The 19,450-nt window shown below is 43.4% G+C and overlaps 1 protein-coding gene across 1 annotated transcript in view; it reads left to right on the forward strand.

Annotated features, from left to right (window-relative positions):
• Positions 1-19,159, forward strand: part of LOC143362475 (neuroligin-1) — a 45,950-nt gene extending 26,791 nt beyond the window's left edge. The window contains exons 3-7 of the mRNA XM_076802684.1: positions 7,177-7,365; positions 9,712-9,968; positions 11,420-11,566; positions 13,347-13,771; positions 17,925-19,159. Coding sequence (XP_076658799.1) covers positions 7,177-7,365; positions 9,712-9,968; positions 11,420-11,566; positions 13,347-13,771; positions 17,925-19,011 — 2,105 coding nt within the window. The 3' untranslated portion in view covers positions 19,012-19,159. The remainder of the gene's footprint in view (positions 1-7,176; positions 7,366-9,711; positions 9,969-11,419; positions 11,567-13,346; positions 13,772-17,924) is intronic.
• Positions 19,160-19,450: the final 291 nt, after the last annotated feature.

Consider the following 19,450-nt stretch of genomic DNA (forward strand, 5'->3'; position numbering starts at 1 on the left):
TGGATTTTCTTGGATAGCAGATGTTAACCCTTTGGGGATTTCCCTTTGACACCACGGGAAAAATTGATTTGGGAAAGTGACGCTTAATCTGTGGAAAAATAATGGCAATATTTTTAATATTTTACCAATGCGTTACCATTTGTGTCTTGGGCACCCAGAGGCAAGTTAGTTTAGAATAGTGAGGGTTAATCTGAGAAAAATAATAGCAGTATTTTTAATATTTTACCAATGCGTTACCATTTGTGTCTTGGGCACCCAGAGGCAAGTTAGTTTAGAATAGTGAGGGTTAATCTGAGAAAAATAATAGCAGTATTTTTAATATTTTACCAATGCGTTACCATTTGTGTTTTGGGCACCCTACAGATAAATTAATTTAGAATAGTGAGGGTTAATCTGGGAAAAATAATAGCAGTATTTTTAATACTTTTCCAATGCGTTACCATTTGTGTTTTGGGCACCCTACAGGTAAATTAATTTAGAAAAATGAGGGTTAATCTGCCCATTTGACACCAGAGGACAAATTAATCTGGAAAAATAATGGTAATATTTTTCATGTATAACCTTCGCGTTACCATCGGCGTCTCCGACACTAACAGGCAAATTAATTTCGGAAAATGGGGATTAAATGATTGATGAAATCGCGCATTAATCGGATGCCGGGTCGTTGGCGAGGTTCAATCGGAACAAGAGGAAACGGTCCCGAAGCCGCAGATGATATCGAGCCAAAGCGTAATTTCGCGCGAGGAATGTTTCAACGGAGCAAACACAAGTGACGATCCGGTCCCCTTGTTTTCTGTCCTCTGGCAACCCGATACCGATATCGGCCCCATTCAACCCCGGCTGCTGATTACTCTTTTATCCCGACAACTTCGCGTTTAAAACAAAACCCGCCGATGCCGGGCCGCCGGGGAGCGCGGAGGGGCCATGGAAATTATGGTTCTCGAACGGAAGCGAGCTCATTTTCCGCAGTTGCGCGATTCAAGTCGAGGCAGAAACGGGATAAAGGAACCAACAGCCGGCAGGTCGGCTAAAATCGTTCGTGTACTCGCCAATCGACGCGTTCGCAGTCATATAATCCTCGGATCATGACGATTGTACAGGAAAAAGGCTCGTACGTTCCGTGCGATCGATGATTAACTAAGAGCCAATTAATTTTTAAGAAATGTTTACTTGGGGACCTGATTTGAAAATTTATTGTTGCTCCAATTAAGTGATCCACAGAATTCGCAAAATGCAAAATGAAAATTGTCTGCATCAGTTGCAGGGCACAGGAGCCAGATAGTTTTCTGTATTTAATAATCTTAAGAACAATGGCGTGGAAACCCAAAATGTACAGCAAATGTATAAAGAGTTGTTCAAAAAGACTGTACAGTTACTACTACGAAAGGTACATACATATCGTCTTATTTAAATAATTCTTTGTGTTATACAGGGGTCTCGGTTATATATTAATATTTGTAAATTCTTTTCATGTTTCTACTGTTTTAAATTTCTTCTATCCATGCTTTTCATTTTAAATGGAATCCGCAGTCTAGTAATCCGTGCATCTTTTTTTTATTAATTTATGCCGATCTGATGACTCGGCGCCTGGCTATTTATAGGGGACGTGTGCTATAAAGTGTATTAGCATAATGATCCAGTTTACTTCTCCGAAGGAGATAAAAGCGGGTGCCTAGTAGTGCTTCTGTAATTGTATTAGGCGAACAGAGTGCCGGCGATACTCAATAAGGGCTAATATCGTAATTTCTTTATCAAATAGATAGTGGAACCTAGAAATAAACCCAAAGCATCGTGAATTTTGCTACGAAAATTGTGAATCTTCAATCTAGCGTAACTTTCCAAGAAAAGAATCGTATAACACTACCGTCGTTCCCTTAAAGAACAAAACCTCTGCTATCACAACCGTCAATTTAATTTATATTGAAATAAAAATAAAAAACTGTGTAGTTGCAAATAGAAGCTTTCATAGATTAAAATATCTCTACACAGACTAAATAATTTCGATGTAGATTTATACCACAAAGTGCGACTAAATTTAAACCTGTTACGATATGTCAACGAACACAAATTTATTGTTATAACGTGCTAATGTTAACATCGACGTACTCGCAATCGATTCACTCGATATAAACCGACGTGGTCGCTAATAACCCTGACATTAACAAGAGTTCTATAATTAAACAATGTAAACAAACGAAGAAATCCGCAGCACGGAGAACCGAGAATTCCACCGGAAGCTTGTTAGTCGAATTACCGTCCAAGGATCGGGTTCAGCCCGGAGGATCGATCGCGATCACCGTCGTGGATCGTCGGTCTCCGGAGGGTGGGGGTGAATAGAATTTTCAGGGTGGCCGGGGTAACCGGACGAAATTAATGGGGTCAGTGAAAAGCGACGAATAGAAAGGCGGATTGAAAAGGGTCCTTCTCGTTACCTTTTTTGTTGGTTGTCGAAGGTAATTGACCCGTCACAGCGATACGATAACGGGCATTAATGCGCGCGGCAGCCGCGCAAGATAGGCGTGCTATAAATTCAGGGTAAATCGAGCGGCAACGTTCGCCCCGTGTTCTCCATTCAGGGCAACCCGTTTTCGCGGGACAATACGCCACTGTTTCGTCCGCTCATGCATCAGGATCTCGGGGCCGTGCACGTGCACAATCTCTACCGCGTATATCTGCTCGCCGACTCCTCGCCCCCGGCCATCGCCGAAGGAATTTTGAATATTGCGCGCCACCCATTTTTCCTAAGGGGCTGCACCCGAAAATGTATCGCCTAAGCGAACGGAAAAATAGTCTCTCTTCCCTTTGCCACGCGTCACCCCCTCCACCTACCCCCGCAACCTCGTTCCCAAAATTATTTTTTTCTCATTATACTCTCGGCGCCACACGGAACGCTCATCTCCGTCGAAATAAACAGCTATCTTTGGCTTTGGGAAAATAATCACACACGTGCCTTTCACGTTTATTGTCAGAATCTTTGTGGAAAATAAAAATGTTCTGCATCTATTGTAAGACATAGATCTTTTTCTCTTTAATAATTTTAATATCCGTAAAATCTTTTTGATATATTAAATGACACCGCCTACACATTTTCGCATAAAAAATGAGACGACTATAGGCATCATTAGGCTGCGGATTTTATGCATTTATAGCGGAAATGAATAGGTGAAGCGCAACAATGAGAAGATGTTAGAGGAATCGAAGGATGTTGTTGCATTATTTGCAGCTGTTCAAGATGTTTGAAAGAGAAGAGATGTTTGTTTCATTTCCATTGAAATTTACTTCCGTACAGTCGACTGAAGAATTTTTGTTTTCAATGATCCGCAGTGTAGTCGTAATTTTCGTAGCCGTGTTAGAAGGAAAATCGAGAGAAGTCGGTGGCCAGGGCAACACAAAATTTGCCTTATCGATCGGGTGCACGTGAAACAATCTTTTCTTGTCTGGCTCGTCCCCGCGCAGACAGAGGTTGATGAACAACCTGTAGAACGTTTCGACTCGGTTTCACGATTTCGCTGTCGTTTCCCAGAAGGAGTAGCAGGCACGGGATTGTTCCCTTTCTCATTTATTCGCGCACACCTTTTTCAGCTAGGAGAAAAGCTTCGTAGATAACGCGTACACCCTGTATATTATTCTGTTGTCTCAGTTATCGCGGTGGCGAAGGAGAGAGAGAGAGAGAGAGAGAGAGAGAGAGAGGGTGAGGGTGAGGGAGAGAGAGAGAGCGGATGAAAGAGCGTTGTAGAAAAATTCTACGGAATCGTGTTGCAAGTTGGAGAAGGATCGAGATAACATTTCTGTGTTCGGTGCAGAGCGGTGCGGAGCGGTGCGGAGCGGAACAGAGACGGACCAGAGATGGAACAGAGTGGGACAGAGTGAAACGGAGCAGCGTGGAGCACTGTAACACACAGTTCTCCGGCGGGGCTTGTTTCGTCGCTCCCCTTTGTCCCGGTGGAAGCTGTCTCGCGCGTTCCGTTTGCCGTCGAAGCGAAACAATGCGCCCGCGGCGTTATCCAATATGCCGCAGTCGGTCGATTCGATTTCTTCCTGGTTCTTTTCTGACCCGTTTTCCTCCCCCATTTCCGTCATCAGGCACTGCTGAATTTCGTACGGTTAGGTACGCTGCTCCGCGCCGCGCCGCGCGCTCGGCGTACCGCGCGTTTTTCATCGATCGCGTCTCTCTCTCTCTCTCTCTCTCTCTCTCTCTCTCTCTCTGTCGTTCAGACACGTGCGCTGCGACTCAACGAGCTACAACGATCTCTCCGCGATCCAATCGCAATCCGCGACGGCTGCTACATTCGTCTCTTTAATCGGATATCTATCACCGTGTTCGCGGATTTTTTCTTCACCGTACCGCTGCTCCGTGTTCCCAATAGGGGATCATGGCGGGGTAAAAATTTGGGGTTGCATTAGAAAAATTAATAACAGTTTGTCCCTCGTAATTAGACTAGATCTTTCATAGCATGATACTAATATTACACCATATACAGTGATTTCTTTATGTCGCCAAGGCCTGCATGATAAACGTCGCGGAATTATCCCCACTACCGCGGGGTATACTCTGTGAGTAGTGATAAATAATAGTAGCAAATGGTATAGCCCCTGTAGTAGTAAATTTATGATGACGTCGGATAGTCGTACAGTACAGTATTAATTTTATTATCACATTACACGAGGCAGTGGAAATTTTTGATATTTTTTAATTGTGTTCTACGAAGTAGTAGCAATTTTTTGATACGTGATGTAATCACATTCCGCGACGGCTGCTACATTCGTCCCTTTAATCGGATATCCATCGCCCCGCGTTCACCATTTTTTCCTCTCTGCTATTTGCTATGACGCTGCACCGTGTTTCCAATATAGGGGATGCTGGCTGGGTAAAACTGAAAAGTTCGATTTGTATCCGAGGAAGTGCTAACGGTAGTCCATCATGAATAGACTGTGCGCAATTTTCATGCAAAGTAGAAATTGTCTAAATTGTAAAAAGCGGAAATTAAGTGGAAGTGCATTTCCTTTTTCAGTCGTCTTGATAGGTTGAAAATAATGCAGGGTGTCTCACCATGGGTGGTACAAGCGGGCATAAGGTGGTTTTATGTGGAAAAATAACTAAAAAAAAATTAATAACATTTTTTCGATTGGCGCTTCGTTTTGGAAAAAATCGAGTTTGAAAGTTCGATGGATTTTCGTGTCGCGTTCGCAAGAAGTAGAATAGGTCGGTCATGATCAGACGTATCAGCTGAGTGGATTACAGAAATAGTCTCTTTTCATTCGCTTTAGTATATTTGACGGCAATTATGAATGAACAAATATTCAGTAAAAAAATCCACGATTATTATTAATTTGTTCTTTGCTCAAATATTGATTACATCGATTCTTTCGAATTTAATTTATATACCTCGATGCTATCTCTGCACCTCTAGTTGCTCTTTTCTCTTCATTATTTATGAGGAATTTCTTGCCCAAGTATTAACAAACATCGAGCACAAACATTTCTATAATATCTCCCTAAGGAAATTTTTGCGTCGAATATACAATATTCGCAGGTGAATTGAGTGATAAATGATTGATCTTCTTTGTATCGCACATCAGGCAGCAGTGTATAAATCAAGGGATCGATAAAACGTTAAGCTTAAATCAACTGTAGTTTAATATAAAACACACTCAATTTATTATGCAACGTAGCAATATATGATTTAGTGAAAGGAATGTCTGACGCGTTGTTAAACAAAGTATAATACCCGATGGCAGGAAATCAATATTATCAAGGGATTCGACGGTATTAATGGGAAATTTCGACGATTTTAATAAATGAAGGGTTGATAGAGGGTGAGGGGGTGGTGGTGGTGGTAGAGAAAGAGGGTGTATAATAGATCGGGTGGGAGAATTTGCATTTTTATTGGAAAGTTCTCGTATCAGCAATCAGTTCGGAATTTCACCGCAAAGTACGTCGAGCAATATCCTCGCGTAACTCATGCTTCAAAGTTTCTGATTGCTGTCTGTGAATAACCTTGACTGAGGGGTTCGACATGCCGACGCCGGCTTAAATTTAATGAAACGGCGGATCAGCTTTGAGTAATTATGGAGACGCCTCCACGTAACATAATTAAGCGTATAATAAATGCTGGCAACCAATTACGCCTGTAATGAAATCAATATCTTTTCGAGCTAGAAAAATAGAATGAAAACAAAATTACATAAACATCGCGAGATGCGTGGTTGTGCTAACCAATTTTTTAACCCTGTTATACGATATAATAAGATTTCTTGGTCCCGTTATACATTCCTTTTTCCACTAAATCTTTTGGTACAAGATAGTAGCAATAAATTTTAGTCGTGTTACACGTAGAGGCAATCTTTTGATTAAACGCAGGTTCCTACCAATTTCTTGATTGCGCTACACGAGGCAAAAGCAATTTTTTATCGCGTTGGACGTCGTGGTGGTGTGAATTTTTTCATCGCATTACACGGGGTGCGGCAACAATTTTTTTTCTACTATGATACACAAGTTACTATCAATCATTTTAATGCATCATACAGTAGAGTGGCAATTTTTTACTTGTACTATACAGGAGATTACCCATTTTTGTATGTATGGAAGCAGTAAGTAGTGATTTTTTGATATTTTTGAATAGTATTTTACGGTAGCAATATTTTTATTGCATCACGTGGATTTCTAGCAATTTTTTAATCGCCTCACCGGAACAGTAGCAATTTCCTGTCGTCCCAGTGGCAGTGGCAATTTTTTGATCGCTCTCTGTGGACCGGGTAGCCATTTTCCAATTGCATTATGCAATACCGTACAACCTTTTGCCCGTGTCACTCTACTACATCAAAAATATTTATTTACAGGAAGCGTCGCGATACGATAAATAAATTCTGTTCGCGCTCCGTTGAAATCGACACGTTCCGAGGGGCAGAGAGCTCTCGTGGAGATCTCAAAAGATTTAGGTGCTGCCGAACTCTCTCTCTGGTTTTAATTCAACCCCCCAAGGTCGACAGGGGGTGGAAGCTTTTTGAGTTATTGCTCGAAAGAGATTGCCGCGTCCATCGGCTTTATGGCCGTCGCCGTAAATTTCTTGTTCTAACGGGGGGGGGAAACAACTGTTTAATTCCCGTCGGGGACACGAACGCGCGCCGGCAATTTAGCCGCACGGACACGTACTAATTCGTCGGAATTGGTTGCAGGCTTTCTTAAAACCGGCCAGAAGGCGAGCGCGCAGGGAAATTACGGCCTGATGGATCTGGTGGCAGGGCTGCATTGGCTGCACGAGAATCTCGGTGCATTCGGCGGCGACCCCGATCGGCTGACGCTCTTTGGCCACGGAACCGGCGCCGCGCTCGCCAATTTTTTAGCCGCCTCGCCCATGGCAAAAGGTAAACTGGATATCTGTCCGCGCCTCGCCCACGCTTCCCGTCATTCATCGCGCCCCATCCCACAATGTTCCGACTACCGAAAAAATAAAGGGAGAAAAAACACAGAGAAACACCGGAAACCGGTAGAGACGTCGCAGGCGCTGGAAATCCGCAGTGTTTAATTTGCGAACCGGAAGAGCCACGGAACTGGATTATTAGTAGTGCAAGAAACGGAAAATCTATTTATGATATACAGTAAGGAGCAAAACTGATTACACACTAGTTGAAACAACATAACTTTTTTAAAATTAGATCAAATCACTTTAATGTTATTGAGAGGTTAGAAGGATTAGTTTATTAGACAAGGTGTACACAATTTTTGAAAAAAATTTGAATTGTTCGTAATCGTGAAAGAAATAGTAAAAGTTGGTTTTTTTCAGCTTTTTTATCTCAGCCTGTATTGAAAATTTAAAAAATGTCTTCTATTGACTCGAATATATTATACTCATGCTGAAAATTTCATGGATATTGGTTACTTCGTTTACGAGTTACAAACGATTAAAAGTGGGAAAATTGCCATTTTTCACGATTTTCGACTAAAAACCAATTCAAATTTTTTTCAAAATTTTTGTACACCTCGTCTAATAAACTAATCCTTCTAACTTCTCAAAAACATTCAAGTCATTTGATCTAATTTTTAAAAAGTTATGCTGTTTCAAATAGTGTGTAATCAGTTTTGCTCCTTACTGTATATTATTTACATATTTTTCGGGTGCTGTTACAAAAATATAAATAATAGATTTTAGATACTTTGTTTGTTCCTCTCGGGGTTACAATTCTTACAACCTCGAGGGAGTTTTTTATCTTATCGAAATCGTAAATCCGAGGGGGTTTTTTATCTTGTCGAAATCGTTAAGGGAAAGTATGCCGTTTGGCTTCCGTTTCTTGGCGCAGATAATTTTTATTTCGCATAAAGCACCGCAGTGTAGCGACGTTATTGGGACCTTGAGGGTTTCGCTGATTTTGCTAGCCATTTTCGAGTGGCCGAAGTCGAAGGTGTCAGGACACGTGCGGTCGAGGGGATGTTCCTCGAGGACGACGATGCCGCCACCGTCTCCGCCGTCGACAGCCACTAGAGACCTTAACAAGCTTCCTCGAGAGCGTAGCCTTCTCTAACCTCGCGACAGACAATAAGGGAAACAGACCGGGGTTGCGGAGGATGCAGAGGACGCAGGCTCTGAACCGAGCCGAAGGGGGGCGCGGCTCTTGTGCCGCGTTTTTTAGATTGCACCTCCATTCCACTAACGAACCCACCTCGTGTCGTCCTTAATGCCTTTCCACAATGCGTTTTAACCTCTCACCCTTCTGCTCGGATTCGCCCCTAATGCTGGCCCTCTTCGCCACGAGTATTCTCGTTGCAAGGTGACGAGCTGAAAATCCTCGCGACACACGCGAAAACCACCCTGTTGTTCCGTGTCTGAGAGTTCGTTTTCTGACAATTTGCGATTTCTGTCGAAGACCGGCTGTCGTGTCCTTGAAACCAGACGAAAATCGGCGTTTGTGCAAATTGCGATCTATAAAGGCAATTTCAACCCTTGGCTGGTATATTGGGGTCTCTCATGACCCCAACGAAATTATTTAACTTCTTTGGAACATGTGGATCATTTAGTCTTAGGTATTCTGTCATTTTCTTCATTTTGTCCGCCAATGTATAATTTTTAACGGGACTTAAGATTAAACCTACCAGCATCGGTCAGAAAGACTCAGATTTTTTAATTTTAATTCTTTTGTAGGAAATTATTGAATAAATTTTATAAACCAAGAATATACAGGGTGGTTGGTAACTGGTGGTACAAGCGGAAAGGGGGTGATTCTACGCGAAAAAAGAAGTCGAAAATATAGAATAAAAATTTTTCGTTTGAGGTTTTGTTTTCGAGAAAATCGAATTTAAAGATCCGTCGGGTTCGCGTGCTTTAGTATGCGCAGGAAGTAGAATTGGTAGGTCATGATCAGACGCAGCAGACAATTCCTATCGAATAGCATGCTGCATTTTCAAACTCGATTTTCTCGAAAACGAAGCTTCGGATGAAAACATTTTATTCTATATTTTCGACTTCTTTTTTCGCGTAGAATCACCCCCTTTCCGCTTGTACCACCAGTTACCAACCACCCTGTATTATAATGGGGATAATGAAAAGTGTCAATTTTAATGCTGGGTAGGTTTAGTGTTGAAACGGGGACGCTGGAAACATGGAAATGGGTTCTTGCATGAATTCTTGTATTGATTTGCGCCTCCCCGATATAATTAAATTTGAAGATGGCTTTAGTTGTGAAAGTAATCTTGATTGTGTCTGTTGACTGTTGCAGAGCTGGTCGAGAGGGTGGTTTTATTAGGTGGCTCGGCGTTATCACCCTGGGCGATCCAACGAGACCCGTTGACGGTGAAACGTCGCGTCGCCGACCAGACTGGATGTCCTGGTGACGTCGAGGTTGATGACATCGCGCCGTGCCTTCGTTTGAGAAGCCTGGAGGAGCTTCTCGCGGTGCAATTGGACCCGCCGAGATTCACTTCCGGGTTTGCTCCATTCATGGATGGAGCGGTCATGCCTCAGCCAGTTAATCAGGTATTGGAGATTCTCCAGTCTACTTGAATCACAGTAATGTCCCCCAAACTTTGCAACAGTCTATTCAACTTAATATCAATTCAATTTAGCCTCTCGGGGATAACGCTCATTATTAGGTGCAACCTGCACTCCGGTATTTTAAGATACTTTTGAATCAAGATACTTTCAAGATACTTCTTCAAGATACTTTCTACTATTATTAAGCAAGGAAATAAATGTCTACACATTGTCGCTGTTCTTGAAATTAATTCATTTTTATCTCGCATAAAAGTCTGCAGTCTACTCATAAAGGTACACAACTGTGATTGAAAAGAATCCACTTTCAGTTAGGAATTACAAAATTCGATTATTAACAATTCGAAAGAACGTTTACGATGGTGATACAATAAAATCAAAACTAGTCGATTGCGTGTCTATTGTTAACAATTTCCGCATCGCGCTTCAGAATTAAAGATTCCGTTCGATCGAGCTTTCGTCTCACGCTTGCACAAAACGATTCGATGCATTCCTAGGGAAAAACTCGCAAGTTGCATCGGCGCTGTGTCGAACACCGAGTCGACGGGTAAGCGATGAGCTTCTTGATTGAACTGACAACTGGCTGACAGTCGTCGAGCCCGCGGAACCGGTATTGAGTCTCCTTTCCTCTTCGTAGTTACCGTTAATCACACCCCCGTTGTCGAACGAACACGCGTATCTCTTTCCCGGTTTTTTCCTCGCGAGAGCCGATCGGCCGGCATATCGTCGAGCACGACCGCTTGTCGGCGAACTTTTAATTAAAAGCCATAAAGTATACCGGCCTTGTAATTGCAATTACCGTGCAGTTTCGCAATCGTAGCTCGCTCGAAATCGATAGTTGTCGGAAGTTCTTCTTACGTCGACTTAATTGCATGGCACCAGGAGTCGGTGCATTAACGGGAGCCGGCTCATGTAACTGAAAATGATGCGATTTTTCGGAATTTTTTATCGTGAGAAACTACGTACGTTGCACTTTTTCGTAACTTGTAGAATTTATGATTCATTCCAGATCAATGTACTAGAAAATACAGTGATTTCACGATACATGTCAACAACACGGGTCTTGCCAGCGTCTTGTATCGTGTAGGAGCTTCGTGGCCCCTCACGGACTATACCCCGCGGTAGTGGGGATAATTCCGCGACGTTTATCACCCAGGCCGTGGCGACATATATAGAGAAATCACTGTATTCAAGGACTGTCGATTTTTATGCAAAATAAAAATGTTCTGAGTCAATTGTAAGATACAGAAATGAAGTAAAAACAGGTTTTTCTCTTAATAATTTTAATGAGCCAACAGTAGCGTAATCAGTACTAAGCGAATTCTCAATTAAAAAGAGCGACTCGTGTGACTGGTTACACTACTCAACTGAATTTTCTTTATATTTAAAATTCGCTTTTTAATTGAGCCAGGAATTTTTGCTCTGTTTCCAAATAGAATTTCCAGCCGACTGCTTCGTCCTCGGGCCTGATGCCCCTGATGCCAGGGCCCGGCACAGAATTTGCCAGTTTCGGTGACAGAGACTTGCTGCTCGGCCTCACGTCCGAGGAAGCCTGGGTGAACCTCACCGACGACGATATACAGGTAAGCGAACACCGCCGACTCGCAACTAGGTCGGCCGAGTTTTATTTAGTTTAACGGCACCCTGCACCATCTTCCTACCTTCGAATACCCTCCGCCTATAACTTATTTACTTCCATCGGAGTTCCTTCAATTTTCAATTAAAAGTTCGGGACGCGAGCTACCCTTTCCATCGGCATTGTTATCGGCGCGAATTAGTCTACGATTTTGACGGAAATCTGAAAGTTTTCGGGCATCGATCACCCGAAAAATCGATTTCTTTCGTCGCTATAGTATCTCGCTCCTGATATACACCTGCAAAGTATAGCAATGGAGTTATGAAAATTGTTAAAGCTACGACTGATTTAAAAGTCACTCTTATGATGGGATATCAGAAAAACTAGTTTTTTCCCCAAAAATACCAACACATTTGCTTCGAATTTTTCCATACTTCTTTGCGAATCTCGGTTATTCACATTTTACAATTTTTTGTATTTTCCCTGAGAACCGAGAGGGTAAAAATTAGGTAGAAATTAAATTAGATTTCTTTGCACCGCTGCTTTAAACTGAGAGTATGAGGGTTAAAAAAAAAAACATATTTGTTTAAAGTTCAATGCACAAAAAATTTGGATTTTAATTAAAAATTCTACGCTTTTGGCGCGACGCAGCGGCACGGTTACAATTTTCAAATTATTAGAAATTATTTCGAAGCTCCGGCACCGTGTGCCACCCGGTTTTAGAGTGGAGGCCTGTTAGTTGTGCCAGCGATGCTAGTTGGAGCGCAAAGGGTCAATAAAGACTGGAAATTTAACGAGACACAGGCACAGAATGCACGGGGCTCCGTCGCAGTGATAATTGACACGAGCCCAGTAAATTACTAATTACTGAACTCTATGGTGGAAAACGCGGCTATCGGTTCCGGTAGCAGACATTATCAGCGATACACGATGGCCACGGTAGTCGGACATCTTGTGAACCGTGTTTCCGAGGCTCCTTGACCATTTGATAATAATCGGACGTCCCGTGATTCTGCCCGAATTGTTCATTTACATATGTCGGCTAGTTATGATTGGAAACGCAATCGACTCCAATTTCCACTAATTAGCGTCTGTCAGACAGCTATCTCTAATCGATAAACACATTCGCTGTACACCCACACATTGTCGATGGTAGTCGCATCTTCGCACAAAAATAAAAATTGTCAGCATCAAAAGATGCACCAAAAAATGACACACCTTTTTGGGTTCGATTGCTACAGAACTTGTACTGACACATTTGTCACATTTTTCTGATTAAAACGAGACCAAACGCGACACAATTCCGAGCCTATTTACTTTATTTAATTGACGATTCAATAGAATCTCTATTATCCGAACCGATGGTATCGGTACATATTAATAAAGGTTTGATCTAGTACTGCAGTAGGCAATTGTTCCATTATTCAATCGTTCTGGTGATCCATGCAAATTCCTCTGATCAGTTCGGATAATCGAGGTTCTACTATATCGTGGATTAAAGAAGTGAATATGACTACAATTGTATCGTGTTTGGTGTCATTTTAATCGACAAAATGTCAAGAACCTTGTGGCACAGACTTCGTAAAAAAATAATCAAAAGAGTTTTGTCACTGCCTTAGTGTGTTCTCACCGATACACCAGGTCGAAGAAAAATGTCTGTGCATGGCAGGTTCCGATCTTTTCGCATATTATATTGAGACATTATTATACTTCTCGTCAGGGCAGTAGAGACGGAATCTTTGGAGGAATGAGAGAAGTAACGAGGGTTTCCGTTGACGTGATTACAGAATGGCTTGAACGAGACCAGGAGGGATCGCATTCTCCGCACCTACGTGCGCAACACCTATCGGTACCACCTGCACGAGATCTATTCCACCCTGCGGAACGAGTACACGGATTGGGAGAGGGGCGAGCAGAGTCCAACGGCGATCTGCGAGGGTCTGTTGGCCCTGCTGGGAGACGGACAGGTTGCGGCTCCTCTTCTTAGGTTGGCGTTGCTGCATTCAGCCGCCGGGGGCCGAGGTTACTTCCTGCACTTTCAGCTCGGGAATCGACCCAGCCAGAAGGGCGAGGAGATCCCCTATCTCCTGGGGATTCCTCTCCTCCGCGGAGAGGCGGTGTCCGTTTTGTTCGCCTCGATCAACTACACTTCGGCCGATGAGAACCTGTCCAAACTGTTGGTCCACTACTTGGCGAACTACGTGAAACGCGGGTGAGCATGTCCCACTTCTATCTCTCCTCCTCTCTCTCCCCCTCTAGCGTCGCTTTTTCGCTCGAGACGGAATTACGTTTCTGTTGTTCCGACGGAGACCGTGGAACTTCGGGTATCCTTGGAAATTGGATCTGCTCGACCGTATGAACCAGTACTCGTCGCAGAGCTATTGGCCCGGCAAGCATCTCATAGGAAAATCGAGTGTCCTGCTCGGTGTGGATGATAGAACATTTTTCCAATTTTTATGTGTTGCTTTGCCAAAAATATTAGATCTTCCGCTTCTTCATCTGTTCAACACATTTTTTACTCGTTCCGGAATAGTAGTACGTTCTACTTTACCTCTTCGCGTTTATCTGCCCTACCGAGCGATAGAACATTTTGGAAAAATGTGGAGAAGATGCAGTGAATTCGTATTTTTCCAGTTGCTTCTGGATTCATTCGAATCTTTAATTTAGTAATCGAGAACGACGCTTTGCAAGCAGAAGGGTTGTTGCCGTCACGCGTCACTTCCATTTACACTGACTGATTGACGGGTCAATTATTTTTTTCTACCCCCAGTGATTGACCTATAATTTTTTGAAAAAGAGACTAGACTGAGTGAACTTGTACTTTTTTCCTTGCTTTCGGATTCATTTGGAATATTTAATTTAGTAATCGAGGAAATCACTTGCGAAGGTAGGGGTTTGATTGATGAATTATTTTTTCTAACCCTAATGTAGCAAACCGAGATATAGCAAACTTGTCCTTTCCGTTTGCTTTTGAATTCGCTTTTTGGAAATTACTTTCAAAGTTAGGGGCTGCCACCCTTATCCCACGTATTTCGAATGAATGAGAAATTAAAAAAAAATTACGATAGCTGTTTATCTGTGCTCCATATTGATTTTTAGGCGCATTTCGGTGCAATTTGATCATGTTGCCAGGGAAGTTGGAGAAACGAGGGCGGGCAAGGGTTGATTATCGGTTTCGTCGGTTGACAAAGAAAACGTAGCCCCTCCGCGTTATTAACATTTGTAGCCGACATAAAACATTTGTATCACCGTCGGTATTAGTCTGCAATCATCGAGCCGGATTTTTACGGTCACAAATCACGAATAACGAATCTAATTGGATTAGCAGTTGAGATGATTAGTCTGCCAGGCCAGTGCACAACGCAATTTCCATGCAAATACATTTCGCTAGTCCAGTTATTAACTCGGACAATTGAACTCCGAATAGAGCTGCCATCGCAAGCGCGCACAATCGTTCGAAATTTCGCTTTTTCCGCAAAGTTTCGCACGGTAATCTAAATATCGTTCGCGCGAAGAACGCGTCATTTTTTTTTTTTATAAATAATAAAGTGGTAAAACCTGTTGCTTCCTCGTTTTATTTTTAATTCCGGTCGAGCCAGCAATTTACACGAGATTCCAGTTTCTAGGTTGATTATATTTGCGCAATTTTTCTAGTCGATTTGAAGGAAATTTCGTGAGCGGAGGGACTCACGTTTCTGACGAACCGTTAAAGTCTTAATTAACATCGTTGGTTCTCGTATCGCGCGCGCAGAAGTTTAAACATTCGTTCGCCGGAGAACTTTTCGAATTACGGGGGAAGTTCGTCTACCGAACAATCTACAATGAAAGTAGTCGGCGGACTGGTCAACTTGATTTCCGGAAGTTTCGACGCGGGAAACTTGGCGAATCGGCAACTTCCCGAGACTTCGCGTAGCAGGTGTTCTTCTGTGAAACGCGGACGGAACGGGAATCGCGGAAAATTGAGACACTGCCACCAGGGATTCAGATAACGAAGTCACCGAGCTGTCTTGGCGAACCTCGAACTTACTTGTAACACGACGATCAAGCCACGTTCCTCGAATTTCCTTTACATCCCTGCATTATTCAAATAAGTGCAACCTGTCCTGAAAAATTACACGATCCATCAGTATGACGGATTCACGTCGTCAAACTAACACAATTCTTCTCGAGTATGAATGAAATATACAGGACCAGTCGATCATCGAAAATAATTCTGTGAGCTGTTGGTTGCGCCAGAAAATGTTTCAAACGAATTATGTTGATTATGTTTACAATTATGTCAGAGAAACTCATCGGATGGCTAGATTTTTCCGGATCTCATATTTTCTGATATGTCAAGATCAAATTCATTGTTTATTTTCAGTAGTGAAATGTTTTTTAGACAGGTTTTATTAGGTGATTGATTTATTAAAATTTTCTGCTCCGATTGCAGGAAGGCAATTTCTTTCTTCAGCCCGTGTAATATTAATGAATTCAGAATAATTTATGGATATTTTTAAATTGTTTTAATTCCTTATTGTTTTATCGTACATTTACCTGATTCTGAAATGCATAAATTCCACAGTATAATTATTTGAAACGTTTAACGTCCTTGAGAGTGCTCCGATACTGTTTCCGCCGTCTAAAGTGGAACAAGTAGAGTATGCACGTTTTTAGTCAGACAAGCAGCGTTCCTCATTAAGAATAATGATTTCCCAAATTTTCACAACTACACCACTTTTATGTGATGTGAATTTAAAAGAAATATAAAGAAAAATTTTAATATTTTATCTAGTGAAAATTACCTACTAGTCGTTCAAGAATTAAACATAAATAGATCAAGTATTTATAAATTTGTCAGACTCATCAAAATAATGGAACAAGTTGCCCGATATGTCTTAATGCCTAGAACCTTTGCAGTCAGATGACAATTCTGTGGCATCGTTAAAAATTGCTATAGCATAATACACAATATTACTAATTTTCATATTACTAAATTTAGTTGTGTTTATACTAAATTTCTAAAAATTCGTGATTGAAAAGAAGTGTGGCAGATGCGCTTTAATCTCACATTTTCTTATTTACAATACCTTCCATTGGATGAAATTTTTCGGTGCAATGAAATTTATGGTTCATGGAATTAAAATAGGCTCAAAGGGTAAAGGTGAAATTCGATGTGAACGGGGCGAGAGCTTATCAATTTTTCTATCGTTTCTAGTATTTTTTTCTAATCAAAATAACTCGTTTCTGGAATTTTTCAATGAATTTCTAAAATGAAAACCGCGCACAATCCGAACAAACGCAATTTCCCCGCGATTAGAAAGCAGCGTACCTATATTAATCACAATTAACGCTCCATGGTTGCAGTCGTTAATTAAATATGCTGAATTCAATTACCGGGCGTGTAGGGAGGATTGGAATTTTTCTTAATTAAGTACCGAGCTTCCAATCTTCGCGTATCTCGCCTCGTCCCAGATTTCTTGGCGTTCGACTCGGGCGGAATCGATGTTTCGCTCTTTGTTCTCGCTTCTTCTCGTATATTTCTTGATCCTTACGAGCAACGACACACGGGCCGGGCTCGTTTTTCACGGAAAAGGGAACGCTGACTGCGGCAGGCAGCAACGGGCGAGATAGAAAACACACGATGCGATTGCATTCGCGTCCACGCGATATCGTCGGGACACCTGCTGGTTCAGAGAAAGCCGGCTGTCCGACCAACTCAATTTTGAAACGCAATTTCCGGCCAAGTTTCTCGTCCTTCGTTCGCTATACAAATCGAAAAATGACAGTCCCGCTCTCGACGTTGTGAAATAATTCCGCGGCACCGAAATGCGAGAGAACCGTCGTTTTTTTCCACGCTCAGCATACCCATTTGGAACGGAGAGAGAGAGAGAGAGAAAGTTAATTGATTTGGCGAATTAAGTAATAACTAGACTGCGGGTTCTATGCGTTTGCGATAGTAGTAGGTGAAACGGGAACAGGAGGATAGTAGAAAGATTAAAAGAATTTGAAAATGTCAGTATAGTATCTTGAATTCATTTAGAGTAGTATTTGTTCTCTATTTCTTGCAAGTGATGCAGATTGTATTTTGTATGAAGATCCGCAGTCTGAGAATGACTCAGAGTTTGTGATATCAGGTCATTTATCAAGGGTCCAATACAAATGTATGATGTATACAATTTATTATGTATTTTAGGTTCCAAAAATTCGAATTATTTGTTGGATCATTTGACATATAACCGTGAGTGGCAGTCAACGTGAAAATGCCCCAAGTGCAGCGTCTCTTTGACTTATTTCCCAACGAAGAATAAACTTGTACTATTCGTTCGGCGTTGGTCAGCGATCACTCGATCCACGATGACATGTGGTTGTCCTGGTTGTTCCAGGGACCCTAACGGCGCGAGTCCGCTGACAACGGGATCGGACGGTCTTCCCACAAGCCCGCCGTTCTGGGACTCGTACGACTCGATCAACCAGCTGTACCTGGAGGCGGGTCGTAGCACGGAGATGCGTTCGCACTATCGGGGTCACAAGATGTCCCTGTGGCTGAATCTGTTGCCGCAGTTGCACCGGCCGGGGTACGAGATCAGCATGCGTCACCACCACCTGGCGGAGAGTCCCAGTTTGTACGAGGGCGCGGTTCGTCCGCAGACGTTGGCGCTTCCGCTTCCGGCGCCGCCGTTGCCGATGCCGTCGCCGACGGAGCCGTCGTCAGTGTCGAGCATGATCTCGACGACGGAGTGCACGCCGAACGCGACGGTGGCGACAACGATGGCGACCACCACGAAAACGTTGCAGCACCCGAACCTGGGGCCGGGGCCCAACAACCTGTTGCGCAAGCTGGCTTCCAGCCACTACCAGAGCTACACGACGGCTCTGACGGTGACGATCGCCGTCGGGGTGTTCCTGCTGCTGCTGAACATCCTGATATTCGCCGGGATCTATCATCAGAGGGACAGGAACGCGTCGAACGCCGCCGGCCTGTCCTCTTTCGGCGACAAGAAGAAGGAGGAGCTGCTGGAGGCCGGTTGTTCGGGAATCGAGATGTCCGGCAAGCAGAGGTTGTCCACTCTGAACCTGATGGACTCCCCGTCCTCCAGCCCGCCCCCGCACAAGGCCAAGCTGGCGCAGGAGCTAGAGCTGCAGCTCCAAGAGTTCCAATGCTCTCCACCCCCGGGTGGAGGCAAGAGGATCCTGGAGCCGCCGCTCTATACCATGAGCCCCTGCGTCCAGAGGACACGAACACCGTCGCCGTGCGTCGACGCTACCACTGCCAGGATGGACGACGACGACGACGACGACGACCCGGACAGCAGCGACGACGACAACGACGACGACAACCTACCGGAACCACCCCCGCCACCCAAGGTCCCAGCGCCAAACGTTGGACTCTCCTGCCCGGGGATACTCAGGCAGCCCGGCACGCCAGGCAGTGCCAAGAAACGTGTTCAAATTCAAGAGATCTCGGTCTGATGGTGACTCTTTCGGCACAGGCTGATCGAGACGGGTCGCTACTGCTGGCAGTGGTCGATCGGGCCAGCTCGGCTTTTCTTTTTGTGTCGCCGCTGTTGTTTGCAACGTGCCACGGATTTGAAATGTTGTTGAGAGAGGGTAGGGCTGACTCTCGCGAGGGGTCGCAACCCTCCGATCCAGCGGAGGAACAGTTCGAGGGACGATTCGCGGGAGGAGGTTCGCGAATCGCGGGGGTTTGGAGCCTGGTTCAGATTTTCAGTCTGTAGACAGTTCGAGATGAACTGTCTCTATTCGATGTGTGTTGTAAAGAGTGTTTGTTATGTAGGTGTGCATAGTTTTGCACTGTTGTTGTTTGTCTGATCCGGTTGGTTCAACTGAGATGTTGATGTTTATTATACATTTGGGACAATTTTAATTGATGGACAGCTAATAGGTTCAT

Source organism: Halictus rubicundus, chromosome 17, assembly GCF_050948215.1.
Source record: "Halictus rubicundus isolate RS-2024b chromosome 17, iyHalRubi1_principal, whole genome shotgun sequence".
NCBI lineage: Eukaryota > Metazoa > Arthropoda > Insecta > Hymenoptera > Halictidae > Halictus > Halictus rubicundus.